The 26,158-nt window shown below is 37.5% G+C and overlaps 1 protein-coding gene across 5 annotated transcripts in view; it reads left to right on the top strand.

The window, feature by feature from the left end:
• The window catches only part of IMMP2L (inner mitochondrial membrane peptidase subunit 2), a 487,361-nt gene that overhangs the window by 62,389 nt on the left and 398,814 nt on the right, over positions 1–26,158 (top strand). The window contains exon 4 of one of the 5 annotated variants that reach the window (XM_074827521.1): positions 21,112–21,179. The exons of the other annotated variants lie outside the window; for them this stretch is intronic. Within the exon in view, the coding sequence (XP_074683622.1) occupies positions 21,112–21,148 (37 nt within the window). The 3' untranslated portion in view covers positions 21,149–21,179. Of the gene's footprint in view, positions 1–21,111; positions 21,180–26,158 lie in introns of those variants that run through there. 5 annotated transcript variants of the gene reach the window in all.

The following is a 26,158-nucleotide window of genomic DNA, read 5'->3' as shown; positions in this document are numbered from 1 at the left end:
TTTCAGTATACATATTTTAATTAAGTTCTTAGTAGTATGGTCATTTTTAGGTCTGCTTTAACAAAGTTAGTTATCAAAATAAGGTTAATAAATCCATTCTAGAATTTGTGTACTTTAAAGCTGTGCTTGATTTATATATGAGATATGAGAAACAGCTCTGTCTAAAACATACTATCTAAACTGTTGGGTATGAACCAGTGGAATGAATCAGATGTTCATACTGTCCTTCTGGAAATTGCATACATGTTGGAAATGTTTCTAATTCCTCAAACTGTTTGTAATTGTTTGTAAACAGTAGAAAACAGAAGTAAAAAACACAGCAGAAAAAGTGTGCTTTTGTAAAAAAATTAATAAAATGTTTAGAAGAGGCATGGAAAGTGAAACGGTAGTTTGTCATCTTAATGTGAGGTGAGCAAAGCAAGCTATTTGAAGACTTGATACAGTATGGCACTAACATGGCTTGGGTGTTGTGTATAGTTGTTATAGCTCTGTTTTCATTCTGAATTCCTTTCCAAAATATTTTACTTTCTTCTGGACCTTTATTTTTCAGTCAGGAGTATATATTCCTTAAAAAGAGAAGTTTTAATAAAAATGATGATACTGACTACACAGCATCAATTTTCTTTTGTTCCAGGCTTCTTCTGTTTTTCTTCTTTAATCTTAAATGTATTATTGCCAAGAGTTTTTTGTCTTGATGGACATGCAAGGAGGCAAGTAAAAGCAGTATTTATGAGTCCAGTAGGCATAGAAGAGTGTAAGTTTATTGCTGTCTTTTCATGCTGTGCTTGTCTGAAAAGTATCAGGTTTAAATAAAGCTTTTGTTGTTCTTGCTATTTTGGTTTGGACAGATTAGTTTCTTCTTAAAAGGCCTGACATACCTGCTACGATTTTTATTCTAAGTACATTTTGTAAGGACAAAACTTCTAATGTGAAAACATGAACAGGTGGTTAAGTCAGCATCGGAATCTGTTGGTTTTGGTTTGACTTCAGAATCAAAGGTCTGGCTTTACAAAGTGAGTTGTTTAAATTCACAAGAAAATTTATGGTGCTGTGTTTTGCTACCATCCCACCACACTACCCAGACCTAGGGAGATGATGTTTGTATACAGGTCTAAAACCAAATTTGTTCCAGGACACACTGCCCTGTATTTCAGTACATTTCTTAGAACACTTTTTAATTTGCTGAACTGTATTTCTAATTCTCTTTTAACAAAGACTATAAACTATGAATGTACAGAATAAGTACTGATATCCAGCAGGATTCTTTTGTATCTCAGCAATCATACTTAGTTGTGAACTTTTATAATGTTCAACTAATGTGTTTATTAATTTATTGACTCAGCTTTCTTATAGTTGCATGTCAGGCCAAGCTTGTCGTATGGAGTTTTGCCAGCATAGCTGTGCTGGGTCATGGTAGAAGAACAGAACATCAGCTAAAGGTGCCCTGCAGACAACTCTTAGTCTGAATGTGGCTCTGCTGACAGCAAATACCTTTTGTCTGCTTAGTCTGTGTCATGCTAAGGAGGTGATGTAACTATACGATTAGAAATATTCCTTCTGTTCTTGTGTAATGGCTGGATTATATTTTATTTAAATGTATCTGTCTAAAAATGAGATTTTTAATAAAACGTAGTCACCTAGACTTCCTTTATAATTAACTGGGCAAGCAGGCACCATGATAGAGCAGTTTATCCCATTTTAAAATATGTCTGATACAGATGGGATGAATTGTCTTCTTTTTGTGCTTGTCCCAATGAATTGGATGGAGAATCTGGGTGATTAGATTAGACAAACCTGTGTTTTAGATAAGTGAAGTTAAGCATGATGAATTTGACATGTAGGGTAGCATATGAGCAGACATACTTACAGTGAATAACTGCAAGTTATTCTGGGGCATTAATAATTGCACCGTGTATAAGATTTTTGTAAATGCAATAGTGAATTCTATTACCAGTCTGAAAATAGGAGTGAACTGTATGTAGGCAGTTGTATGCAAATCCCACAATCATATGTAAAGTAGGTTAGGCATTTCAGAAAATTTCACCAAGATGTAAGAATAACATTAACCTGAAGGGACTTGTTGATTTCTGTACATAATAAAGCACACAATAAAGGAACATCTGAATTGCTGGTGTGTGGTAAAAGAAAGTGAGCATCTCTCCTGGATCATGGCTTCTAGTTATTTCTAGAACAGTAACTTTAAGTAGGCTTGACTATTTGCAGGGATAATATTGCTCTGTAGAATGTAAGTAATTAAAGCTAATGAGGGATTATTAGAGGGAGAATAGAATTGGAAATGTTTTAAGCCCTCGTTTATTTTTTAAGAGCGGGCATGAGAATTTTAAAGAGAGCAGGTGACCTCATGCTAATTTACAGTGTTTTTAGTTAAGTATTGAAGACAAAAATTTGCTGTGAGTGAATCACAGAAATAGTTGAATCTGGCAGTATTACTACAATAGAACTTTTTTATCTTGTGTGATCAATTTTATTGTCCATTATATTTGCACAGACTTGAGCTAAATACCAGTTTACAAACAACTGTAATAGCATACAGATCACCTGTTTCTGTGTCTCTTTCTTCAATAATTAAGTATTTAGCCTATTTAAGTACTAGCTGATTCGGTTAACAGGTTGGCAAAAATTTCTTTCTGTTTCATAGTGCACAATCTTTGGTTGATTTTATTGATATGTTGGTTTGGGTTTTGTGCAGTGGGTCAGATCTATTCAATCTATAGAACCATAGGGCAGAGAAGTGAGGGAAAGGAGCAGAGTCAGATAACTTTTTTTTTCCTTACTTTATTCCAAGCTTATATTATGTTTTAATATATTGCTCCCCCATCCATTTTCCTTTTCCAGATAGTTGATATTTTGCTTCCTTATGTAACAGCTGGGAAGATCAAGGGATGAGAGAATGCATGCATTTCCATAAAAATTGATCCATTAATAATTTTGTAACATTAATAGTCAGCCCATTGGTATATGCAGACTTTATATTCCGAATAAATCCAAATAATATAATAATAAAAATGGGCAAAACGAAACAAGGCTGTGGGAGGTTCATTGTTGTGCTGATTCCTGGTTTCTATCAATACTTCTGTGTTCAGTAATCTTTGTATTTTGTGCAGTATTCTGCTTCTACTGTAATATCGATTGCTGTTGTGTGCTGGAATGGCTTAATATTTTTGTAGTGGCCTATAGGAATATACGCTTCTGCCCTATATGTTACTGCTAAGGAGTAAGATGGGGAGTTATGAAAGGGAAAGGAGAAGCAGATGGACAATAAAAACAGAAGTGAGAAGACAAAATAAAAAGGGGGAAAAAAAGGGTATTGGAGCTGTATGAGAATGGAACTTATATTGATGGGAGAATGCAATGACTCCAATCCTCCCATTACACAGATTGTTTCTTGGTGATACGTTGTGAGGAAGCCAAATGCAGAGTTTCTGTTAAGGTTTTCATTGCTTACGCTAATGATCTCTAAGGTGTACGTAGAGAAGACCTGGTAATTAGTACATAAGGCTATGCATTGGCTTTATACAAAGAAGTATTAAACAGATGGGAGGAAAGTATACATGACTCTTTGTCTAGATTTGTTATACACCTGTACTTTTTAAAAACCTCACTTGAGTGAGGAGCACTAAAGTGGGCTGGCTGGGGTGCTCGCCAAACTGCTTTCCATCATTTACCAGCAGTCCTGGCTGACCGGGGAGATCCTGACAGATTGGAAACTGGCCAATGTGACGCCTATATATAAGTAGGGTCGGAAGGATGATCCAGGAAGTTACAGGCCTGTCAGCTTGACTTTGGTGCCCGGGAAGCTGATGGAGCAGCTCATCCAGAGTACCATCATACAACACATGCGGGACAACCAGATGACCAGGCCCAGTCAGCATGGGTTTATGAAAGGCAGGTCCTGCTTGACAAACCTGATCTCCTTCTACGACAGGGCAACCTGCTTATTGGATGAGGGAAAGGCTGTGGATGTTGTCTACCTTGACTTTAGTAAGGCCTTTGACACCATTTCCCACAGCATTCTCCTGGCGAAACTGGCTGCTCGCGGCTTGGATGGGCACACGCTTCATTGGGTAGAAAAACTGCCTGGATGGCCAGGACCAAAGAGTGGATGGCCCGGGGGGGAGGGGTTTTAAAATTTAAGAGAGATATATCAAGTGTTTCATGTGTGTGACACTATAACTCCTGTTAACACTGAACCTCTTCAACCTTAAAATGGCATTGGGCTGTCTGCATATTCCGTTTTACAAGGTATTGCCAATTAAACCAGACATACTGGTTCAGTTTGTTTTATCCAGAGTACTCCTTTCTGTGGATTTTCACACTGATAACAATAAATCATTGTTATCAGAATCTCCCTCCAGCAGTTGTTCTGCTTTTGCCCTCTTTTGAAAATCATTTATGATAGTAGTGACTTCAGAGAGGAGTATTGTAGTTCTGCTGCCAGGGAATGTAAGAGGTGGAATGCTTTAGGAAGGGTACTGTGCTCTTCTGCTGCACTCCTGGGTATGATAAGAAATAGAGTTTGACTATGAAACTCTCCTCGCCTGTTGTTTTAACCAAAAACCTGATCATCTTGGTGCAGTCAAGACTGTTCTGCTACCATGACAGCCATGTTTGGGTGCTTATTAATTCAAGCAGTGTTTGATTCTCACATTGCAGCTTCCATTTTGATACTTTCAAAGGTGATGCTTGTCTTTCGTGAGTTTTGTCCTCCCTTTTTATCAAGAGTGTATAAATGTCCAGATCTTATGCCTCATTTAAGAGGGGCACATGGAGGAGGGGTGCTTCTGTTCAGACTTTCCAGTCTCTGAACCTCCGTTGGGAGATACATACAACTGTATACACACACACACGTATGTGTACACATAGACAGAAAAAGGGAATCAACAGTGCCAATTTTATGAACGATTAGCAGTTGCTAGAAAAAGGCTTTAATTAATTTCTAACAACTTACTTAGGTTTCTGAGTAATATGGAAGATGTAAGTTTCTTTCATCTATCCTTTAGCTTCCCTCTTCACTCCCTTATGGGAATTTTCCATGTTGAGCTGTTAGAACAAACTCCTAGGTTGTCTGCTGTATCTTCTGTCTTTGCCATCTTTCTTTTCAAGAGCCCTTTCACAGGAATCTGCTAAGGGAGACTTTTTCTTCCTCTGAGGACAGCAGAGTCAGTTATTTCCGAAGGAAAAGGGTTTGATGGGGACTATGTCCTTAGCCCAAAAAGTGAACAGAATGCCCATTAGACTTCTGCCATCATTTGCAGGTTGAAAGAGGGACAGTTATGAAGCATTCTGCAACTGTACCTGTTCAAGTGTGAGGGAGGGTATTGACTATTTTTTCATAATAATATGACCTCTGTTTCTTAGAAAATACCTTCTATTTCTCTAGGTTTAAAATCACTATAATTAATCACCATCCTTTCAGGCTGTCCATGATATCCAAGATATTCTCCAGAGCCCACCCACCTTCATTTCATTGTTGAAGCCTTCATGCTGTATATTGTTGCTCCAATGGATTGATAAGAATCAGGGAAGTTGAGAACCAGTGTAGGAGATACTAGTGCTGGGATATATGCAGTCTACTGTCTGAAAGTTTATATGAACTGCACACTTTAAAATATAATTTTTTTTTCCTTCCTTATTAGTTCAATAGTTTGACTGTTAGCTTTTCTCTACCAGACTGCTGTAAATATCTTATATTGATGTCTGCATTAATTTTGACTCAATCTGTCAGCTATTTAAACTTTTTATTGTCCTCTATGAACATTAAGAGAAACTTCATACAGCCTTCTTGGGAGTCAACCTAGCACTTTAGATATTGTCAAAATTAAACTTTTGTACAAGTAAGACTATTGGGTGAAAAACCTAAAAATAGTTAACACTATTTCCTTAGTCTGAAAGTAAGACAGACCTCCTTGTTAGCAAAACAGTTTGCTTATTTTCTTGTGAGAAGTGGAAACATATTAATAGAGCAAGATAACTTGGAGGATATTTTTAGAACATAAATTCTTCATGAGAAAGCAAGCATGGGCTTTAGAGAAGTGATGCGTGAGCTTTCTGAGCTAGATATATGGCAAAGATATCACAAGATACATTACAATGTTTTTATACTTTCATTGGCAACATCCTTTCGAAGTGACACAAATTCAAGGTGATCATTGAATTAAGGAGGAATAGGATGCAGGAATGTAGGGGAGAAATGCAGGTGGTTTTTCAGAAGATTAATTGTAAACCTATTTAGACAAAGTAGGGTACAAAAATAGGTAGGAGTGGCCTACCTTCATATAAAGCCTTCCTCAAATGTCATCTGTGTCACTGAGACAAATGTCAGCTTCTATAATTGCATAGCTTGGTTTCTTTATATTCTGGATGCTTGTTCTTGCAGTATTGTTAATTGTATCTGCTGCTAAAATAAAATTGTCATGCATGTTGCTTCAGGTCTCTAGGCTTTTCTAATTTCCGTGGTGTGTTGATTGAGTCATTCAGATGAACTCACTGAAGTGGCTGTTGTACTGTAACCGTGACTATGAGAGTCAAGAGAACTAATAAATACAGTTAGACAAATCAGACTTTTCTGGTGGTAGTACATTTTGTACATCTTACAAAATTCCTAGAGTAACTTCAAAGAAATTCTCAAGTATCTTCCTTTTAAGGGTTTTATCACAGTTACCCCTGGTGCCAGAATACAGCAGAAAATACAGCTGCAGATTTTTGTTATTGCATATTTTTTACCTTTAAAAAAGTGTATTCTTTGCTGGCAATAATTTAGGTAAAACGTGGTTTTGCTCAGTAGTTAAAGGTTGAAATTCTGTTGGGGGATCGATGGTTAAATGTAAGTACCTACTTGTAAGTATCTAGAAAGTGAGGTGTTTAAAGTCCTGGGATATACAGGGGAGATCTAGTCAAGACCATCAGTAGATGCTAGAAAGCAGATAAACACCTGAGTTCGGCTTTCTGAAGTCAGAACTGAAGTGTCTTAGTCTCTCTCAAAAAAGGCCTGTGCCAAATATCATTATTCTTTGGTTGAAAAGTCATGTAGGTATGTAATTGAATTTGTGTTTGAGAGAGGACGCTGAACCTTCTACTCTTATTGGGGTATTTTAAAAGTAGCTAACTTAAATGTATTTTGACAGCTTTGTTTCGAGAGGGATTGTTTTGAGTTTTCTATACCACTTTCTGTTTACCCAGTTATAATCCAAAATGACCAGTCAACACGTTGAAGAGGGAACATCTGTGGTTACTTAGTCAAACAATTTTAGTTTATATCTATAGAGCTCAACATCAATGAAAGGAATATTGCTTCAGAATGTGAAGTGCACAGGAATGGGAATTATATCAGCTATAAGGACGCTTGAATGATGGTTGATTTATGTGGTTCTCTGGGTTGTGCTTCTAAAATTTGCTAATCTGACAGAATCTTTGTGTTCAAAACAGTATTCCAGGGTTGAACAGGATTTTAATTGGAGCGGGCTAATTCTTAGTAAAAACTTCACTATTTTTTCTTGCTTTGAAATGTTGAGGGTGAAGAAAACTTCTGCAAAACTTTCTCACTTTTCTTGCAAGGGATCCATACCATTTTTGAAAGTCATATATTTACAGTGTCATTAAAACCAGCTTCCTTAATTTGCATTGTTGCTAGTGTTTTCTTGTATAAAAATGGATGTAATGTTTTTTTCAAAACTATCTAAAACATTTTTTCAGTTAAAATCTCTTAAAAATTTGTACAGTTACCTTCAAGTGTTTTTATTCAGAATCAATTTTTCTTTCTGTTTTAGTCTGTTTAGACTTCTGTATATCTGGTTTTCCTACACACATCTGCAACACTTTGTGGATTGGACTTTTAAGAACTTTATGTAGGACGTGGTGAGTGAAACAGGGACTGCTAGCACATGATACACAGTCATGTCATACTTGTGCAGTAGATCAGTATTTTCCAGAAGCATCAGCTCTGTTGCATGTGCGGGAGCTCTGTACCTACATATAACACCGCAGTTTTCCAAACAGTCAACACTGCAGTTGCAAGAGGCATCCTTCTTGCTCGGCTCACTGTACAAGTAACTGCCCAGGAAAACATACTGATGAACAGGATAACTGGCAGCCATTTGGAATGTTTTGTTTTGTTTATTTGGGGGTTTTTTTTGTTTGTTTGTTTGTTTTCTGAGAACATTATAAACCAGATCAATTCCATAATTCAGGTCTTTGGGGAGATCTACAAATGCTCTGTCACAGTTGGAATGGGGTGTTGAAGGAGAAGGTGAACACAAGGAGCTCCAGGGTGAGGAGAATACTTTCTTCATTTGATGCAGTGCTGGGTGATGTTGGTTTAGTCTGTTCTTGAAACCACAGTGCAAGCCTGATGCATTTCAAGTGGACTAGGTGTTTGACACTTGACTTATGCATATGTTGATGCAATCCCAAGCACAAATACAGGCTGGGCAATGAGTGGACTGAGAGCAACCCTGCGGAAAAGGACTTGGGGCTATTGGTGGATGGAAAACTGAACATGAGCCAGCAATGTGCACTCACAGCTCCTGGGCTGTGTCAAGAGAAGTGTGGCCAGTAGGTCAAGGGAGGTGATTCTCCCTCTCTACTCTGCTCTCGTGAGACCCCAACTGGAGTGCTGTGTCCAGCTCTGGGGCCCCAACACAAGAAGGACAGGGGCCTGTTGGAGCAGATCCAGAGGAGGCCACAAAGATGATCAGGGTCTGGAGCAGCTCCCTTATGAGGACAGGCTGAGAAATTTTGGGTTGTTCAGCCTGGAGAAGAGAAGGCTCCAGGGAGACCTTATAGCAGTCTTCCAGTACTTAAAGGGGGCTACAGGAAAGATGGGGAGGGACTCTTTATCAGGGAGTGTAGTGATAGGATGAGGGGTAACAGTTTTAAACTGAAAGAGGGTAGATTTGTATTAGATATAAGGAAGAAATTCTTTACTGTGAGGGTGGTGAGGCACTGGAACAAGTTGCCCAGAGAGGCTGTGGATGCCCCCTCCCTGGAAGTGTTCAAGGCCAGGTTGGACGGGGCTTTGAGCAACCTGGTCTAGTGGAAGGTGTCCCTGCCCATGGCAGGGGGGTTGGAACTAGATGGCCTTTAACGTCCCTTCCAACCCAAACCATTCTATGATTCTATGCTACAGGCATACATGTGTGTGTATGTAGGAGGTTCAGTACTTGCTGGGAGTATGGAGTTTTCTGTGTGCATCCTATGCAGTGTAAACACATGCGTTTTTGTATAGGCTTTTCCAACACAATGGGAAAGGCTTTTAATTTTGTAGTGAAATATTCAGCTTGATGTATTCTTTTAGATTTCAATTTTAAGCCTAATACTCTGCTAGGCATTGGTTACATATAAGTGTACTGATGAGTATAGTTGATACTGGATTTCATGCTCAGGATTTGTTGATATTGTTTACAACAAATGCAATGGATTATCTTTCAGAAAATATTGCTCATTCTTTTTTTCCCATCTTTTTTCTTTCTCCATTTTTTTCCCCATTTAACTTGGATTGGTATTTAAGCTTTCTTCTAGAGAATACATTCTGTGGTTTAGACATGGTTAATGTGAAGCAGTAGCTAAAAATTTCCACCTTGAATTATGTTTCCAATAAAGTTTTTGAAAGTTTTTTTCCTTTAAAAAATCAGATTACTGTATTTCTCACTTAGAAACCCTGTCCTCTTTGTGTTTCTATGATTTCCAGAATATTCAAAAATTAGTGATAAAATGAGCTGTAAAAATATTCGTTTTCCCCCTATTATTAACATAGAAATCAAAAATGCACTAAGAAAATTCATACAGAATCGTTAGTGCTTTGTGTAAACTATTCTTTTCTGGAAAGTTGAAAACTCTATTTCTGATATTTTTAACTTTACTATCTTATGGATTTTTTCCAGCTGATTTATTTAATTTGTTGTTTATCTTCAATTTATAAGAACAACTTGATCCTTTAAAATGTATGTCTCCCACTGAAATGTCAAGGTTTCTGCTCTCAGTATAGTTTTTATTTTAGAGTTATTGAATTTGTTTTCCACTTTAGATTCATGTTTTTCAAACTTTCCTTGTCAGAAAACTTTATTTTTTTGGCAATATTTTTTTTGCCTTGCTGTCACTTAAGGTTTTTTTCAGTCTTTTGTGAAGATGAAATTCTATTTTTTACATTAATGAACTATTGAGTCCATGCACCTAGCTTCTCTTTCTATTGGATCATGACTAATCACCCTGTTTCATGGCCAATAACAATCAGCATAAATTCCTAGTGGCCATGATATTTTCTTTGAGAAAGCAAGGCATTTTACATGTTTCTTACAGTCTGCAGTTTTCCTTAGGAACATTTCTGCACTCTGTGTCAAGGTAACGAGAAAGTAGAAGATAAAATAACTATCTTGCTTTGAAATTTAAAGATATCTGGAAAAATAAGAGGTGACAAATAATGTTATCTGGTGAAAAAAAGAGATGGGTAGGTTATTTAAATAATTGGGCTATACAAGAAGGGGCCAAGTATCTGGTGCACTTCATCTCTCTCAAACATTTTGTTAGAATACCCTGTATGAAACTGTTGATGATGGTGAGTATAACAATGCTAACATAAATTTTCATTCCTTTTATTACCAAAGTTAGGACAGAGTGTGTATTTTTATCAGCATACATATATTTGGGATCCATATATAAAAACATTAGGACAAACAGTACTGAAATAAAGCTAATAATTTTTAAAGATTCAAAATAGTACTAACTGATGAAACTATCTACAGTGATAAGCAAATAGAATTAATCTGAGATTTTTCACACTTTTTTTCTGAATACCTGGTACTAATCACAGTCTGAGAAAGGATTTGGTCTAGACATGACACAACTACGCAATGCTGCCTATAAGACACTCTTCACATAAAATATACAAGTGTTTATACATTTAAGATACATATTGACACTTAATCCTAATAAAATGGTTGCTATGCAGAAGTATGATGGCTTTATAAATTGCATTTATGGTCATTCCTAATTCAGTGGAAGAGTTTAAGGTTCTCTGTCAGAACTCTACATTTTATCTAGCACTGCTGTGTTTAGTTTATTCATCACAATAGCTCAAGGGTAAACTAAAAGAAAAGACATAATTCATCTTGGTCACAAACACTTGCTAGGACTTGATTATGCTAATTGATTTAAATTTTGTACTGCAAGTATACAAATGAGCCTCTGATATGAAACAGTTTAACTCTCTCACAGATAAAGTGAAGTTGAAAAACATGTTTTGAGAAAATGGGCTTAAACAAGCAAGTTGGTTTTTTCATGTTCTGCAATCCAAACTGAATGCATTTTACTGTTCTAACGTTGCAATTAAACATGGTTAGAAGCTACATGAATGAGCAAATTTTTACTGGCACTTATGGTCATTACAATTTGATATGGATGGCTGAATTTCACTGTCAATTATGGATAGATATGTATTGCTGGTTACTAGGAAATGATGCTTCATGCTGTGTCAGTTTTTGCTGAAATGGGTGGAAAAATTCACTAAAAATACTGTAAACCAGTGTCAGAGCTTCTTCATAGGAAGTGCCCCAAGCAGTCTCTCTGCAGGACAGAGTTTAAAAATGTGTAGAACTTATTTGTCACAAATCAGTTTTTCATGAGTTTTAAATGTTTTTTAGTAATTTTCAGCGTTCTATCAAGGTAATATATGCTAAGCTTCAGAATTTAGTCATTTTCTAGGGTCTTTTTGCATTATTTTAACAAATGCATGATGTGCTATATGTGGTACGTTTTTCATTTCTGTTAGTTGCTAAGAGGACATCTTATCGCTTACTGAGATCTGTTATGTTATGCCTTACTTCAATGCAGAAAATTTGAACATTGATTTATTCAACTGCATATCATACTATCTTTAGGTTCTATAGCAAAATTCAGTTAATTTAACCCTCTTCTTCAAAAAGCATCTCTTCACACTAGTGTGCTTAAACATACACGTTAGCTGAGTTTGCAGTAGCAGTTCAAAAGTGAAGACTTTACTGAAAGCATTCTGCTTCCAGTCCTCTCTCTTTTAAACTTATCATAGTTATAATCATAGAAAGGCATCAAAACTTATTGAAGTACTATGTAAAGATGGATCTCTCTTAAAGTAGCTAAGAACAAAACTCTTTTTGCAGTAGTCACAACTACCATCATGAGAATTTTCTAGTAAGGTCAATCTAGGTGGATTTTCTGTTGCGTTTTTTTCTGTTGTTTTTGTTCCTTTCTTTTTCTTAATGCTGCTGAGTTATTAATTGTTTCTTTCTCAAAAAGCTATATGGGGTATCTGCAAAATAAATCAATAGCAAATGCAAGGAGCTAGTAGAAGCCCTAGGTAAACCTCAGAGGGCACAGACGCTGTATTATGTTCTACCTCAGGGTAGGCTTAGTAGGAGGCTCTGCCAAGATAATCAACTGCTGCAAATTTGGGAGATTAATCTATACACATGACTGAGAGAGAGCTCCAGGAACTGAGGACTTATTAAGGGTATCTGAGATTCATGAGAATTAAGACAAGTAGCTTTTCTTGAGAGAAGTGAAACAGGTTATGCTGACCTGAAAATACAGAAGCAAAAAATATTTTTCATCAGTAGGACAGCTGAGTGTTGGAACAGGTTGCCCAGAGAGGTTGTGCAGTCTCCATCCTTGGAAGTTCCCTACTGGATAAAACCCTGAAGAACCTGACCTTTCTGGCTAGGCGTGCTTTGAGCAGAGACCTCCTGATGTCCCTTCCAACCATTATAATTCTATGATTCTAAAATACCTTGAGTTTTAGGGTTTGTAAGATTACAAGAGGACAATGCAAATGTGAACCTAATATTTCTGCCATAAGACCTGTACCCTGAAAATGTGTGCAGAGCTTAAACTCAAGTATACTTGCTCCTGATGATTTTCATACCGTTTCTCTATGAGAAATACATACTGGGTTCGAGTCCTGGATGAAGTACCAGATCAGGGCAATTGATTTCTAGTTACTAAGACTAGACAAGGATGGGCTGCACTAGGCTAGGCTAAGGAAGCCAGGTACAAAGTCTGAAGTGACTTGATCAGGAGAAGGGTAATTAACACTTGTTAAAAAACCATAAAACAAACAGAAAGCCTCAGAAGGAGTTGAATAGCAAATAAATCATCAACTTAACTTTTATTTATGCAATTTTTTTGATAACTAAGGGACAATCTATATAAAAAGATGTGCCCTTGGAAAGACAAAAAGGAGTGGTCTACCCAAACAGAAGCACAATTTTTAATCCAAGAAATTTCTGCTTAACCATTTTAGTATACCCCCCCCCCCCCCCCTTCTTCAATCCAGAGAAATCTGTTTTAATGTTGCATACTATTATGGTACTTACAATTAATTAATTTTTATATTTCTTCTGTGGTTTTGTTTAAATTAATGTCTTGAACTGTAAGCAGCCTTTTGAATACTTTGGAAAGCTGTAACACGTCAGAAACTGCCCATGGTTGGGATTTCTTGTCAGATGTGGGTGAAAGGTCCTATTCGATAAGACATTTGCAGCAGATGGCTCTGGTTGGACCAAAATCTCATAAAAGCCCTAGGGAGTTAGCTGGAAGCAGTTCAGAAGGACAAATTTAACCATCAATTTAAAGCAATAGTTTACTCTTAGTCAGAAAATCAGTTAATACCATTTTAATGTGTGTTCTGTAGTCTGCAAATTCTTCATGACTCTAAAATACAGGAAGTGCAACCCTGAGGTAAGAAAGAGGGTGGGTGGGTGAAATGGTCTATGTCTAATTTTCAGTTGCCTTGTTCCGTGGAAATAGTTAAAACAATTTTATCTTGAATACTTACCAGAGAGCCAGGAGATAGCTTGGATAGAGAAAGACATCTACACTGGCAAAAGGAGTAACAAGGAACAGGCATACAGCTCTCAGAACTGCCATTTTATCTAATTGCTTTTGCCAACATATAAATATTCTTTTGCTCTTTTTCAGGACTAATCTCTCATCAAAAGCTCCATTTCAGGAGCCAATAGATAGGCTACTGAATTGCACCAAGGAAATTACCCAAATCAGAAAATACAATAGAAATAAGTTTCTGTTATCTGCACAGTAAACACTCTACAAAAAGAATGCTTCTCCCCAGCCCCAACTGTTATGTTATCCCTTATCTGTTTGCTGTAGTCATCCTGATATATTTTTAAATGTTTTCAGTCCATCACATTTAAATGAAGTAACTCTGCTTTTTTTTTTTTTTTTTAAACTGTTTTTTCCATATGATTAACAATACTGTGTGATGTCCTGTAGTGATTCTGTTTGGCCACAGTCTATGCAGTCCCTTTCAGTGATCTGTACTGGATATTTTCTTGTGCTTTCATGTGTTCAAAAATTGTGGTTATGAGGTCAGAACAATAAGGTTTGAAGTCGTGTAACAATATTCATTTGGCAATCCACTAGAAGTATTTCCCAACTAAATGAAGTGTCTTGTGTTCCTACCTAGACACTGAATCTAATTGACTGTAGTCTATAATGGCAAATCTGAAGGCAAAATAACTTTTTTCCCTATAGATGGTTATTGGGACTTTCCTGAATAGACTGAATATCAGTATATTCTTTCCCCATCAGGGGGGCCTCAATGTGAGTTTTGAATTGTAGTTAAATAGAAGTTGACAAGCATCCTCATTTTTAGTTTTAGTTCCCTACTGAAATCCTGCACTCTAGCTTACAACTTAATTATATCAATGCAATGAAGTTGTTTCCTAAACTCCCATTGTAGGATATTTATGTTACAGTAGTCCTCATTGTTAGGACATTGTGAAATTTCTAAGTATTATCTAGGTGAAGAAATGCTAAATAAGCTCAGATTTTAACAACAGATTTTCTGAACTCAAATCTAATCACCTTATCCTTGGAAATCTAGAATACAGAGCAGTGTACCACCTCTGTATTCTATTGTACAGCAATGTACTAGAGAATATACAGCAATGATACTGGCACGCAAATGTGTGTAGTCAGCCTTGCATGCTGCATTCACATTAATCACACTTGCAAAGGCTTGGATCCATGCAGAAAAGTGATACAGGGTGAGCTTTACAGATGTAGTAGGTGAGAGCATAAAACAGTAATATGTGCAGATATGAAAGACATTTTTTGACATGACAGAAGGAAAGCTGTCATGTCAACTTTCATTTTATTGAAATGAAACTAGTGCTAATGTACCTGAACATTATTTCACTGAGATACGGTAGTCTAATCACATTCTGCTTTATATTAATAAATCAATTGGGATATACTGAGGAGCTGTGTAACAGCTTTCTTAAAAGACATAAACCTGCAAAGGATGAAATGGTGTACAATGGATGTATGATACAGTTCTGACAAATACGAGGTAGAGTTGTCATTCTTTACTCACTTAGACTATATAGTAAAAAGTGTAATAAAATTTTGAATAAATCAGACAGCTAAAATATTGTTGACATAACTATATATTAGACTTTATATGCTTTCATTCTATATGTATAGAAATCACTTGCTTTAATATTTGAATTTCATAAACCTGTTTAACAAATAAGAATTTATAGGTTTTGTAAATGACATTTTTATCTGGAAGCCCCAAGTTGAAAAAGTGTTATTTTTATGCTATTGGATGCTAGTTATTTTTCCTGGATCTGTGGTGCAGTCTGTATATATATATTATTCTCAGTCATACTTACCTGTTGGTTGCAGTCTAGAATAATATAAAACTCTTCTCAAACGATGTATTTAGTGGTGCAGCTTTGAAAACGTTTGTTTATAAATCTTAATAATATCAAATTCCTACACTAATTATGCTTCAGATGGATAAACAAAAGCTAAAACTGGCATTCACACTATTATGGAAAACCCATAAAACTCTCCAAATACTATATTAATAAGCGTGCAAAAACACACACAAAAATAATTTCTGGATATATCCCTGATTCTGCACAATGGAAAAAGGCTGAGGGACTGCTTGAGCAGGTTAGGGCAGATTAAACTTTGCTGTGTCTTGCCAGTGGCTCATGTGGGCTGTGAACATTACTCCAAGCTGAGAGATTCACTTATTTTCTTACAATGCACAGTCTAACAGGACCCTGTACTCGTCTATTCCTGCTGAAAGGCTTAATTTTCTTATTCATGATCCTCTTACCTATATTTAATTTTAACTTTATGACCATAAAGTGAATTTCATGTATAATTTAAAAAGCTTTTTTCTCTGAAGAAAATAACAGTTTTAGAGTAGCCAGTATATATTATTTTTTCCTCATACATAACTAGTGGTCTACAATGTGTAATACCGAGACATACTTACTGTGTTATACTTGCTTCTTGGTATAATTTTAGTCCATATTAAATGCTAAGTATAGTTAAAGATGCATGGATAATCATAGTCTTTTGCATTATTTTCTATGTGTGTTATCTCACAGATTCTGTATTTTTGCCATAGTATTAAATTTGTTCATTAGGAACCAATGTCCTGTAAATCCCAGGAGGCAAATTTAATGTTATCTGTAGCATAGGGTGTATTCAAACATCTGTTTATCGCAGAGCAGTGGACCACAGAATATGCTTCTGATGTCCAGATATAAAATGATCCTGTATAGCCTGAAATGTGCTACAGTCTGGATTTGACTTTAAATGAAGTGCAACCAAAATACTTTAACAGTGGATCTCATCAATGCTTTCTTTCTATGCCTTCATACACAAATTATTTATGTTATGGTTAAGATTATAATCAGCTGTGCAAAGGAGATGATTACATCCTGAGCGATCCCTAATTTTTGTATTTATTTTGATCACCTATTGAAAAATATAACTGCTTCAGGTTTTATTTTCAGATGGAAACTGCTAATTTTCTGTCAAGTTAATGCTAAATAAAGCTGTTAATTCTGACAACTAAAGTCCTCTCTCATTACATGAAAATCGCTGTTGTGAATATACAAAAAAATCACCAGTCAATGGCTTTTCTTTGGCTGGTTGTTTGGCTTAAGATGGTGAAAGTATTTCATCTTCTGAGATAGAGGATGAAATCAGTATGACAAGACATCAGTGTGATGAAACACCACACTTGGTTTATGTTGTACAGATTGAATGGAGTTTTAGGAAAATAACATCTGGCTCCAAAATTCATTGAGATGAAAATAGTTGGAGGCTGGGAGGATATAGGGAGGGAGGCGTGGTATAAACTTTCCCTGTCTTAAACACTTTTGAAGGCAGCTCTTTTTCTAACCGCTCTCAGAGGTGGGATACCCAGATGGATGAGATCTTTGTTCAGTATGGCTGTTCTTATGTTTTAAAGTATTCAAGAGAAAAATGGTGTAAAATGCTTGTTTGAAGAGTTGTACCTTTCTCATTTTGCTTAGCTGCAGAAAAGGTTTTATATTCCTTTTGTGTATTTTAAACATGCTGGGCAACTGATGCACTGAAATAGTTATGTTCTAGATACGCAAATTTCTTATCTGATTTTGTGTTTAGGCAGCTATCCTCGCACAACTTGTCTGTGGAACTGAGTTTCTCCAAATCAGGTACTGAAAAAAAAATCTGTGTTGTTGCTGCTATTTGGTATTTTGTTTCTCTCTAGTTCGTTGGAGCATGGCAAGACAATGGGTTCAATGGGGTGCCCGTGTTCTGGTAGGTAATTCCTGTCAGAGGAAATGCAAATGCAAAGGGTCAGAAAATGACTTGTGTTCATTTCCTGATTTGTGCATAGCCAAGGGCCCAAATATTACCAAAAGGTGTCCCTTCTGTGGGGGGGCAAGGAGCACAAACCCATTGATCTGTCCCTCCGATTTGGTATCGGATTATCATCCCTCTGAGTTAGATACAAACTTGGGGTAGTATTTATCTAAGGTATGTGTGAGTGGATGGGATGGCGGTCAAGCCATTGTTTCTTGAGTAATGACACAGCACATTCCTTGGTGCAAAGTGTGCACTCTTTTTGTGGGAAAAGAGGAGGAATGAGAGTGTTGTGGCTTGAACTCAGCTGGTAGCAAATCGCCACGTGGCCAGTTGTTTTACCGCCCCCCCCCCCCCCCCCCCGCCCCGGTGAAGTAGGGGAGGGACAAAAGAAGAGATTTGTAGGTTAAATAAAAAAAAATTTACTAGCAAAACCAACAGTAATAATAGTAGTCCAAAACGGGTAAAATGCAGTAGTGGCTCACTGAGCAGTGACCTGTACAGAGCCTGTCCCCAGCAGCAATCTGACTGCACCAGAGAAACTCTGCCCAGCCAATCCGAAAACCAAAAATAAAACAAGTGGTGAGCGAGCACCGCGCCCACTATCTGCTGAGGTTTGATGTCACATGGCATGGAATGCTCCAGTGATCGATCAGGACCCAGCCCTTCAGCTGGGCTCCCTCTCAGCCCACGGAAAGTTAACTCTATCCTGGCTGAAACCAAGACAGAGAGATAAGGTCCGCAGAGTTGTGCAAAACAGTCACTGAGAGAAGAGGAAGAGCAAAAGATAATTCTGCATAGTTGTGTCAAATATTCCTTGAGAAGATTGGAAGAATGGGACCATGTGGCCTCTACCTTGCTTCGCATTCCTCCTTGATGCTATGGCAACACAAATCACTGGATCTCCATCTGTCCTGTTTGTTCTGGGCACCATGTGTTAAGGAAATGTGTGTTTTGCAGTTTTTTCACTGTTTTGCTTTTCCCACACTTCCAACACTACCTTAACATTACAGAGCTGGCCAGAGATATGCTAATAGGTATTTGAAAAGTAATTTTTATTAGTACAATACAATAACATAGAAAGAGTTCAGGACTTTGAAATTCAGTCAGAAGGCTTTGTTTCAAGTTAAATGATGTATATGCAGTCTGTACAACACCATACAATATCTGTACACCTCTTTGAAAGGAATATATGCTACATGCTGGTTTAAAAGGTCAGATATAAAGAATATCGGGAATGTGGATTCATGAGCTATCAGTCACTCTGATAGAAGAAGTGAAAAAATATTTTAAACACTATATATTCTTTGATTTTTCTTTAATGCTTTGGATTTTAGTTTTGGTACACCTGTACTGTAGTCATATTTATACTAACACTGACCATAACTACTGAGTTCTCATCATGCCTGCTGCTTCTTCTTAGGTTGGTGACTGTGTACTGGGTTTGGGATTTGCCTTTTGTACTCTTTAGGAGCTGACAGTGATTGTGATTATTTGTCTCTCCATCCTGTCCCACTTCTCTGAGTACTTAGGATTTCTTGTCTCCTTGTAGTTGTGACTACAACTCTGTTCTTTACCTTGCACCTTCCAGCATCATCTTTTAACGGTTTGCATCTGTAGATCTTTGTTTTAATTCACAGTAGACTGTCCCTCATTTTGGCCTGTTCTTTGTTTTTCTGATTGGTGTGTGCTATGAAGTTGTGTGTGGAGGGTCTTTAAGGCCTATTGAAATAGTTTTCATGAATACATGCATTCATATAGGCCTTCTTTTGTCATTCCTTTTTGTTACTTCCTTCCACTCCCCTGCATTCCCATTAATTTTCCATTCATATTGGTATTAACATTTCTATTACAAATCTCCGTGGTGTCATGTCCCAGTTTCTCGGGATGACAGCTCAGATTTGCTGATTCCCTGGTCAGGATTAAGGTGAAATGACACCAGGGATTCCTGAATTCACAAAACTCAACTTTTATTTTTTCACAACAGATATTGCCATAAAACTTTGTCAGTAAGCCTTGCAACCTCTGCAACAAGCAGTAAACCTCATAACATACACCAACAAACTGCAAATCTTACAACATACCCCAACTAGCAGCAGATCTTATAACACACCCCAACAAGCCATAAACATGGCCCAACAAGCCTTGTTTTATACGCAGGGATACCTGGATAGAGAATGAGAGAAAAAGAGAGAAAGAGAGAAAAAGAGAGCGAGAGAGGCAGGGAGGAGGAAAGAGAAAAAAGAAAGATTTCACCAGTCCTGGCTCCAGCGTTGGTCCAGCCAGCCTAGGGGTCCAGTTCTGGAGGGTTGCCACCTCCTGGGGCTTTGACTCATGTCCTTATATAATTCCTTGCCCCTCCTCTGGGCGGGCACTTGGACTCATTAGGTTATTTAGGCATCATGCGCAGTCTGTACTTCTCGAAATCTCTTTGCTTTGGTGCATACGTAGTTTGTACCTTCAGAGTTTTCTGGAAATGGGTCAGTGGGCTTGGGGGTCGTTGAGGAGTTACTCCCCCCTCACTGCAGGTATGACCATTGTCTGACCTTTCTTCTTGGGGCATGCATTGTTAAAATGGCTTCTCTATTGGCTCTTTACGGAGTCGCTCAAGATAGGCAAGTTCAGCCTCAGAAAACTGTGGTCTCACCTCTGTGGGATCCCCTCCTCTTGCTGCATCTTTCTGCCTTTGCCTGCACAACCCCAGCAAGTCTACAGAGACCATCTCCTTTGCCAGAGTTCTTTACCAGATGTTTGAGACGTTAACTATGGTTTCATTGGACTGTCACATACGGCTGTATGTTTCTCTTAGTGCGTGCTTACTTCAACTTTTTGATACTTCTGTACCTGTAAAACAACCAGGATGCTAAAACTTAGAGAATGCTGTTGCAGCTAGTGGTAAATGTCTCAGCTGTTAATACAAGTGAAATGCTGCCATACTGTATAAATCAATGTGATATTTTATTCAAGACCAATATTTTGGATCATTGGTACCTGTAAAATCAATGGAATAATGAGGAACAAAAGATAACAGAAAAATATTCCCTCGTTCCCCGAAAAAGGTGTGTAATATAATGGCACATCAATTTAAGAATGTTACTAAAACTGTCCTATTTTTTATCTGTAATGAACTACTTCTTAATCCATTATGAGACTTTGGGTCTCCATTGGGATGAAAAGATACACTGAATCTCCGAATCTTTTTTTTTTTTCTTTTTTTTTCCTGCTTCTGGCAATGTATGGAACTAGTCCTCCAGGATCAGTAAGACTGTTGGAAAGACAAAATTAGTTTGGTTGAAAATGGCCCCAGGAGGTGGCGGGCACATCCAGGGATTCCTGAAGCATGGATAAATCTCAAAAACATCTCCCTCTCTCTTGGTGGGCATTGAATGGGACCTCACAGGAATAGCTGTGCTTTGAAGTATTGTTTCCTGGTATTTTTTTTTGCAGCTGGCTGTGTTGTCTGCATACAGAAAGAACTGGCTAGGATAGAGGGCAAGGCAGCAGAACTATACCTGAAGGTAAAGTCCCAGGTTCTTCTATTTGAGTGTGCTAACACAGGCATATGCTTAATCTGTGCAGAACTTTTCTAGCCTGACAGATATGATGGATGTGGAAGGCAGGGAGATGCCTTTTCAGTTACATTTTCATCTTCTTGACAAACCTAAAATGTTTCAAGTCAGAACAGCAATTGGTGCTAATTTTTTTTTGAATGAATGAATCAGAGTCTATCTATTCTCTTTTATCAAAGGGTACTATAAACTATTAATTGTGGAAAGTATCAAACTTCTGTGCTTTAGTGTATCTATTTTAATATTAACTGTATCACATATGTCTCTTTGTGTTTCTTAATTTTAAATAGAGACAAGAAGTTGAAAAAAATTACATTTGTGTTTTCAACTAGATTGACCACACTGCCTGATGAAATGTCTGTACAAAAATGTGCAAGCTTCTGTGACTTGACTTCAGCAGGAAGATGACATTTCCCCCCTGCCTTTCCAATCCACTAGTTGAATTGTGTCCACAAAGAGTAACTTCTGTGTTTTAAATCTCAGTTTGTAGTTTAGCTGCTAATCTGTGGTTGCCCATCATCAGGTCTTGGATTCTGTTTGCTAAACTAACTGTAAGCACTTAACACATTGTAAACCGATCGCCTTGAAGATGGTTGCACATGTGCAGGGGATATAAGCAATTTTATCATTATTGAACGGAGCAAAGTAGGACTGTTCAAGGATACAGAAAGCTCTAGAATTTGTGATTCTGGGTACAGGAAGTTTTGAATTTGATGACTGATTACTGCATGAACTGTTACCACTTCTCAACGTCAAAGAATCTCCCAAGAAAATGAATTAGTTACTCAGTATCATACCAGTACACTACAGAAATGAGATGCAGTGATAGAACCTCTGTATCAGTTCTCTGAAGCAGGAATCTTATTTTCTTTCATATTTGAGCCATGTGTAGCACATGAGTAGCATTATATAAAGCTCAATCTGCAATAAGAAGAAGTAGGCAATGTTGTGAATATATAGTACACAGCAATTCAGTTTTCAGGAGAGAAGCATTTTTATATTTATGGCAGATTAGTAATGTTGTCTGTTTTGTTGTCATCATCATCATCATGGCCTGCTAAAAATGGGTAAGGGTAGAAAATCTTCCTAGCTATCTGGTAAGATTTTACTTGATCAAGCCTTTAAGATGTCTTTCAGCTTGGAAACTATTTGATAACTTACAATAATGTCACAAATTTATACCCTACTGTTTTTATGTTTTAGTGCTAATCCAACTCAAAAATGCACTGTTAGATTTAAGCAAGTATTGAATTGATTAATGTACAGTGATTGTATATATTTCTTGCAATTGAAATTTTCCATTAAAATAATGCTAAATAACTTTGGGAATTACTTCAGAATAATAACAAATGTTACTGATGCATTATAAAATGAATTGAATTATTTGTCTAATTGCAACATTCTCCTTTCAGTATACTTGGTTTTAGGAAAATAGCAGCATTTCAATAATATATTTTTGCATAAATTATCAATATGTGCTTTCAGATTTAATCCAATTAAGTCTTAAAGTTTCATGGATTTTAAATTTATGCTTCCATATGTGAACATAAACACAGAAATGAAAGAGACAGTAATTATTTGAGGTTTTAATAATATGCTGCTTCTTGATACCTTTATTCTGTTAAAAAATAAAGTACAATACATGGCCTTTTGCACTGGTATTCTATTGGGGCTAAAAGATAAGAGCCAAATTCAAGAACGGGATTGGTGGCCAAAAATCCTGAAGCAGGATCAAGCACTAAATTCAGGAAGTCATGTGCAATGATCTTAGGTGCTTAAGAAGTTAAAGGCAAAACATATTTAACAAACAGGGCTGTGGGAATATATTGGAAGATTGGCAAGAAGGATTGTAAACACGCTCAAGTGATTTGCAGCTGGGGTGTCGAAAAACACATATATCATAATAATTGTTGTTTAGTTTTGTTGCTTGACAAGGTAGAACATCTGTGTTTAGATAATATAGGCCTGTGATGGACTCAGAGGCACCTTATCGAATGCGTTTGGGATTCCTGCCCTGTTGTGGGAAAGATCAAAGCACAGTGGAAAACTATGCCTGTGAAAATCCCTAATAAACTGGCAAAAGCAGCAGGTTCAAAATCTATCTGCTCTCTCTTGCTAGCAAGGACTGAGCTCCATGGTGCCTGCATCCCCATCTCCGTGCCTCTGCCCAGGTGCTACTGTGGAGATCTCCCAGGTTGTGGGGTAGTGAGAATAAATTTACTCTTTGCATTTCATCTGAGGTTTTGTGGTCGTTCCTGCATCCTGCCTGTATTGGCTCACACAAGGGCTTTACACATAATATATGATATCAGACATGTCTAGTAATGCCATAATTCTTCACTTGCAGTCTGCTTGTCTTCCATCTGGTATTTAGGATTCAGGAAACATGCGTCTTTGTTCTGAAGTCCTGTGAAAAGTTGTGGTTGGATCAAAAATATAAGCAGAGACTGTCTTTTGTATAGTAGCTTGGAAGTTGATGATCTCAGTTTGAGAGTCATAGGCACTCCTCAGCTTGAGGATGTTTGCAGCAACATCCTAAGATTATTTCTTTCAGAAATTGTCCATGTCCCTTTATTTGAGACCATAGGCAAGAACAGGAGGATACTTCTGACTGATTTACTTTGTGGGTAGAACTTCCATGCCCTGGTGGAAAAAAAGGAGAAGCTTAATTGTAATCATTGGATCGCTTCCCTACGTCTGTATGCTCCAAAGAAGGATTACTTTTTTCACAGTTAAAACATTTTATGTGTTTCTTGTGATACCTAGAACGTCTCACTAAAACTCCCAAGTCTGATTCTTATCTGAACAACTGTTACTAGCATTCTGTGTTGTTTGGAATGAATTACATCTGCAAGTGTTAAGTAATGAAAGATAAAGTAAACTATAAATATAGCTACCTAGATGTTTCTGGAGTTAGGTATTTGCTTCATATAATCAGTTGGTTCACAATTAAGGGTATGCATCATTGAAGACAAGCACATAATGAAGATAAAGAATGGCTGTGAAGGCTTCCTGATCTTAATATGAAAGAATTAATTTAATTAACTCAAATATAGGAAGCTCTGGCAGTTATTAAAAGGCTTGGAAATCTAAACAGACTTGTATACTGATGGCCTAAAGAGGCCTGCAATTTTGTATGACATATTACAGATGCTTTCAGATTTTGTATGGGAGGTTTGGATATAAAATTCAGTCAATCAGCTGACATCAATCAAATATATTGATGCACGTTTGAGGAAAATCTGTTTCTTTCAAATTTCATCCACAAGGAGGCTTTGGAAAGAAAGGTCACTCCATCAGTGGAATTGCATTCATAGGTTTGTAGCAAAATATGTCTGGAGAGACTATGGGAGAACTTGTAATTAAGGGTTACTGAAACTGTGGGGTGTGCCTCACCACGCCCAAAGGACTCCTTATACATTGAACTGTGTACACTGCTGAAGCATAATGGAAACTAATTCTTTTTGTATGAGAGACGGGAGAAGAAAAAAGCTGAGAAACTGGTTTCAGAGAGGGCTCTAGAAGCTATGGTGCCTGACACAATATCTGGAGAAAGGATATGGAATGAAATTGATGAAATAGAAGGAGGCATTTCTCACTGGGTGGTGGTGGAAACAGCAAGTGATATAAGGTGATGCTGTGAGGTGATGAGATGATGTAGGATGATGTAGGATGATCTGACCTGCTTATACTGGTTTGTAAACTGTTGTTCTAAATTACTTTGAAAAATATGCTGTTTTGATGATCCCTTAGCTTCCTAGGCACACTGTTTCAAAGCTTACTTATTGTTACAAATATAAATGTTTTTTTCTAAGTTTCTGGTCTTAATGTCCACTGGTGCCATTTCAGCCAATTGCTTTTTATCCCATCCAAAATGGAAATGAAAATCGTTTACTACTGTCCTCTTTACAGTACCTTTGTGTTTATTTGAAGACTTCAAGACTTTAAGTCTTTACTTCAATAATCTTGTTATATTAAACAAACTCAACTAATTCTGTATTTTTCCTGTAGATCATATTTATAGACCTCTGATTGTTCTTACTGCTCTTCTCTAGACTTCTGGATTCTCTGCAGTTTGTTCAAATTTTTCCAAAATTGTAGTGTTGAAAATAGGATACAGAATTTCACCTAAGAACTTACTAGTACTGAATACAGCATAAAAATTGCACCATGCATTACAGAATCATAGAATGGTTTGGGTTGGAAGGGACCTTAAAGATCATCTAGTTCCAAACCCCCTGCCATGGGCAGGGACACCTTCCACTAGATCAGGTGGCTCAAAGCCCTGTCCAACCTGGCCTTGAACACTTCCAGGGAGGGGGCATCCACAGCCTCTCTGGGCAACCTGTTCCAGTGCCTCACCACCCTCACAGTAAAGAATTTCTTCCTTATATCTAATACAAATCTACCCTCTTTCAGTTTAAAACTGTTACCCCTCATCCTATCACTACACTCCCTGATAAAGGGTCCCTCCCCATCTTTCCTGTAGGCCCCCTTTAAGTACTGGAAGACTGCTATAAGGTCTCCCTGGAGCCTTCTCTTCTCCAGGCTGAACAACCCAAACTCTCTCAGCCTGTCCTCATAAGGGAGGTGCTCAGCCCCCTGATCATCTTCGTGGCTTCCTCTGAACCTGCTCCAACAGGCCCCTGTCCTTCTTCTGTTGGGGGCCCCAGAGCTGGACACAGTACTCCAGTTGGGGTCTCACGAGAGCAGAGTAGAGAGGGAGAATCACCTCCCTTGACCTGCTGGTCATGCTTCTTTTGATGCAGCCCAGGATACGGTTGGCTTTCTGGGCTGTGAGCACACACATTGCTGACTCATGTTGAGCTCGTCATAAACCAGCAACCCCCAAGTCCTTCTCTGCAGGGCTGCTCTCAGTCCACTCATTGCCCAGCCTGTATTTGTTCTTGGGACTGCCCCGACCC

Source organism: Strix aluco, chromosome 5, assembly GCF_031877795.1.
Source record: "Strix aluco isolate bStrAlu1 chromosome 5, bStrAlu1.hap1, whole genome shotgun sequence".
NCBI lineage: Eukaryota > Metazoa > Chordata > Aves > Strigiformes > Strigidae > Strix > Strix aluco.
The sequence above is the reverse complement of the archived record's forward strand: the minus strand, read 5'-3'. Positions and strand labels throughout refer to the sequence as shown.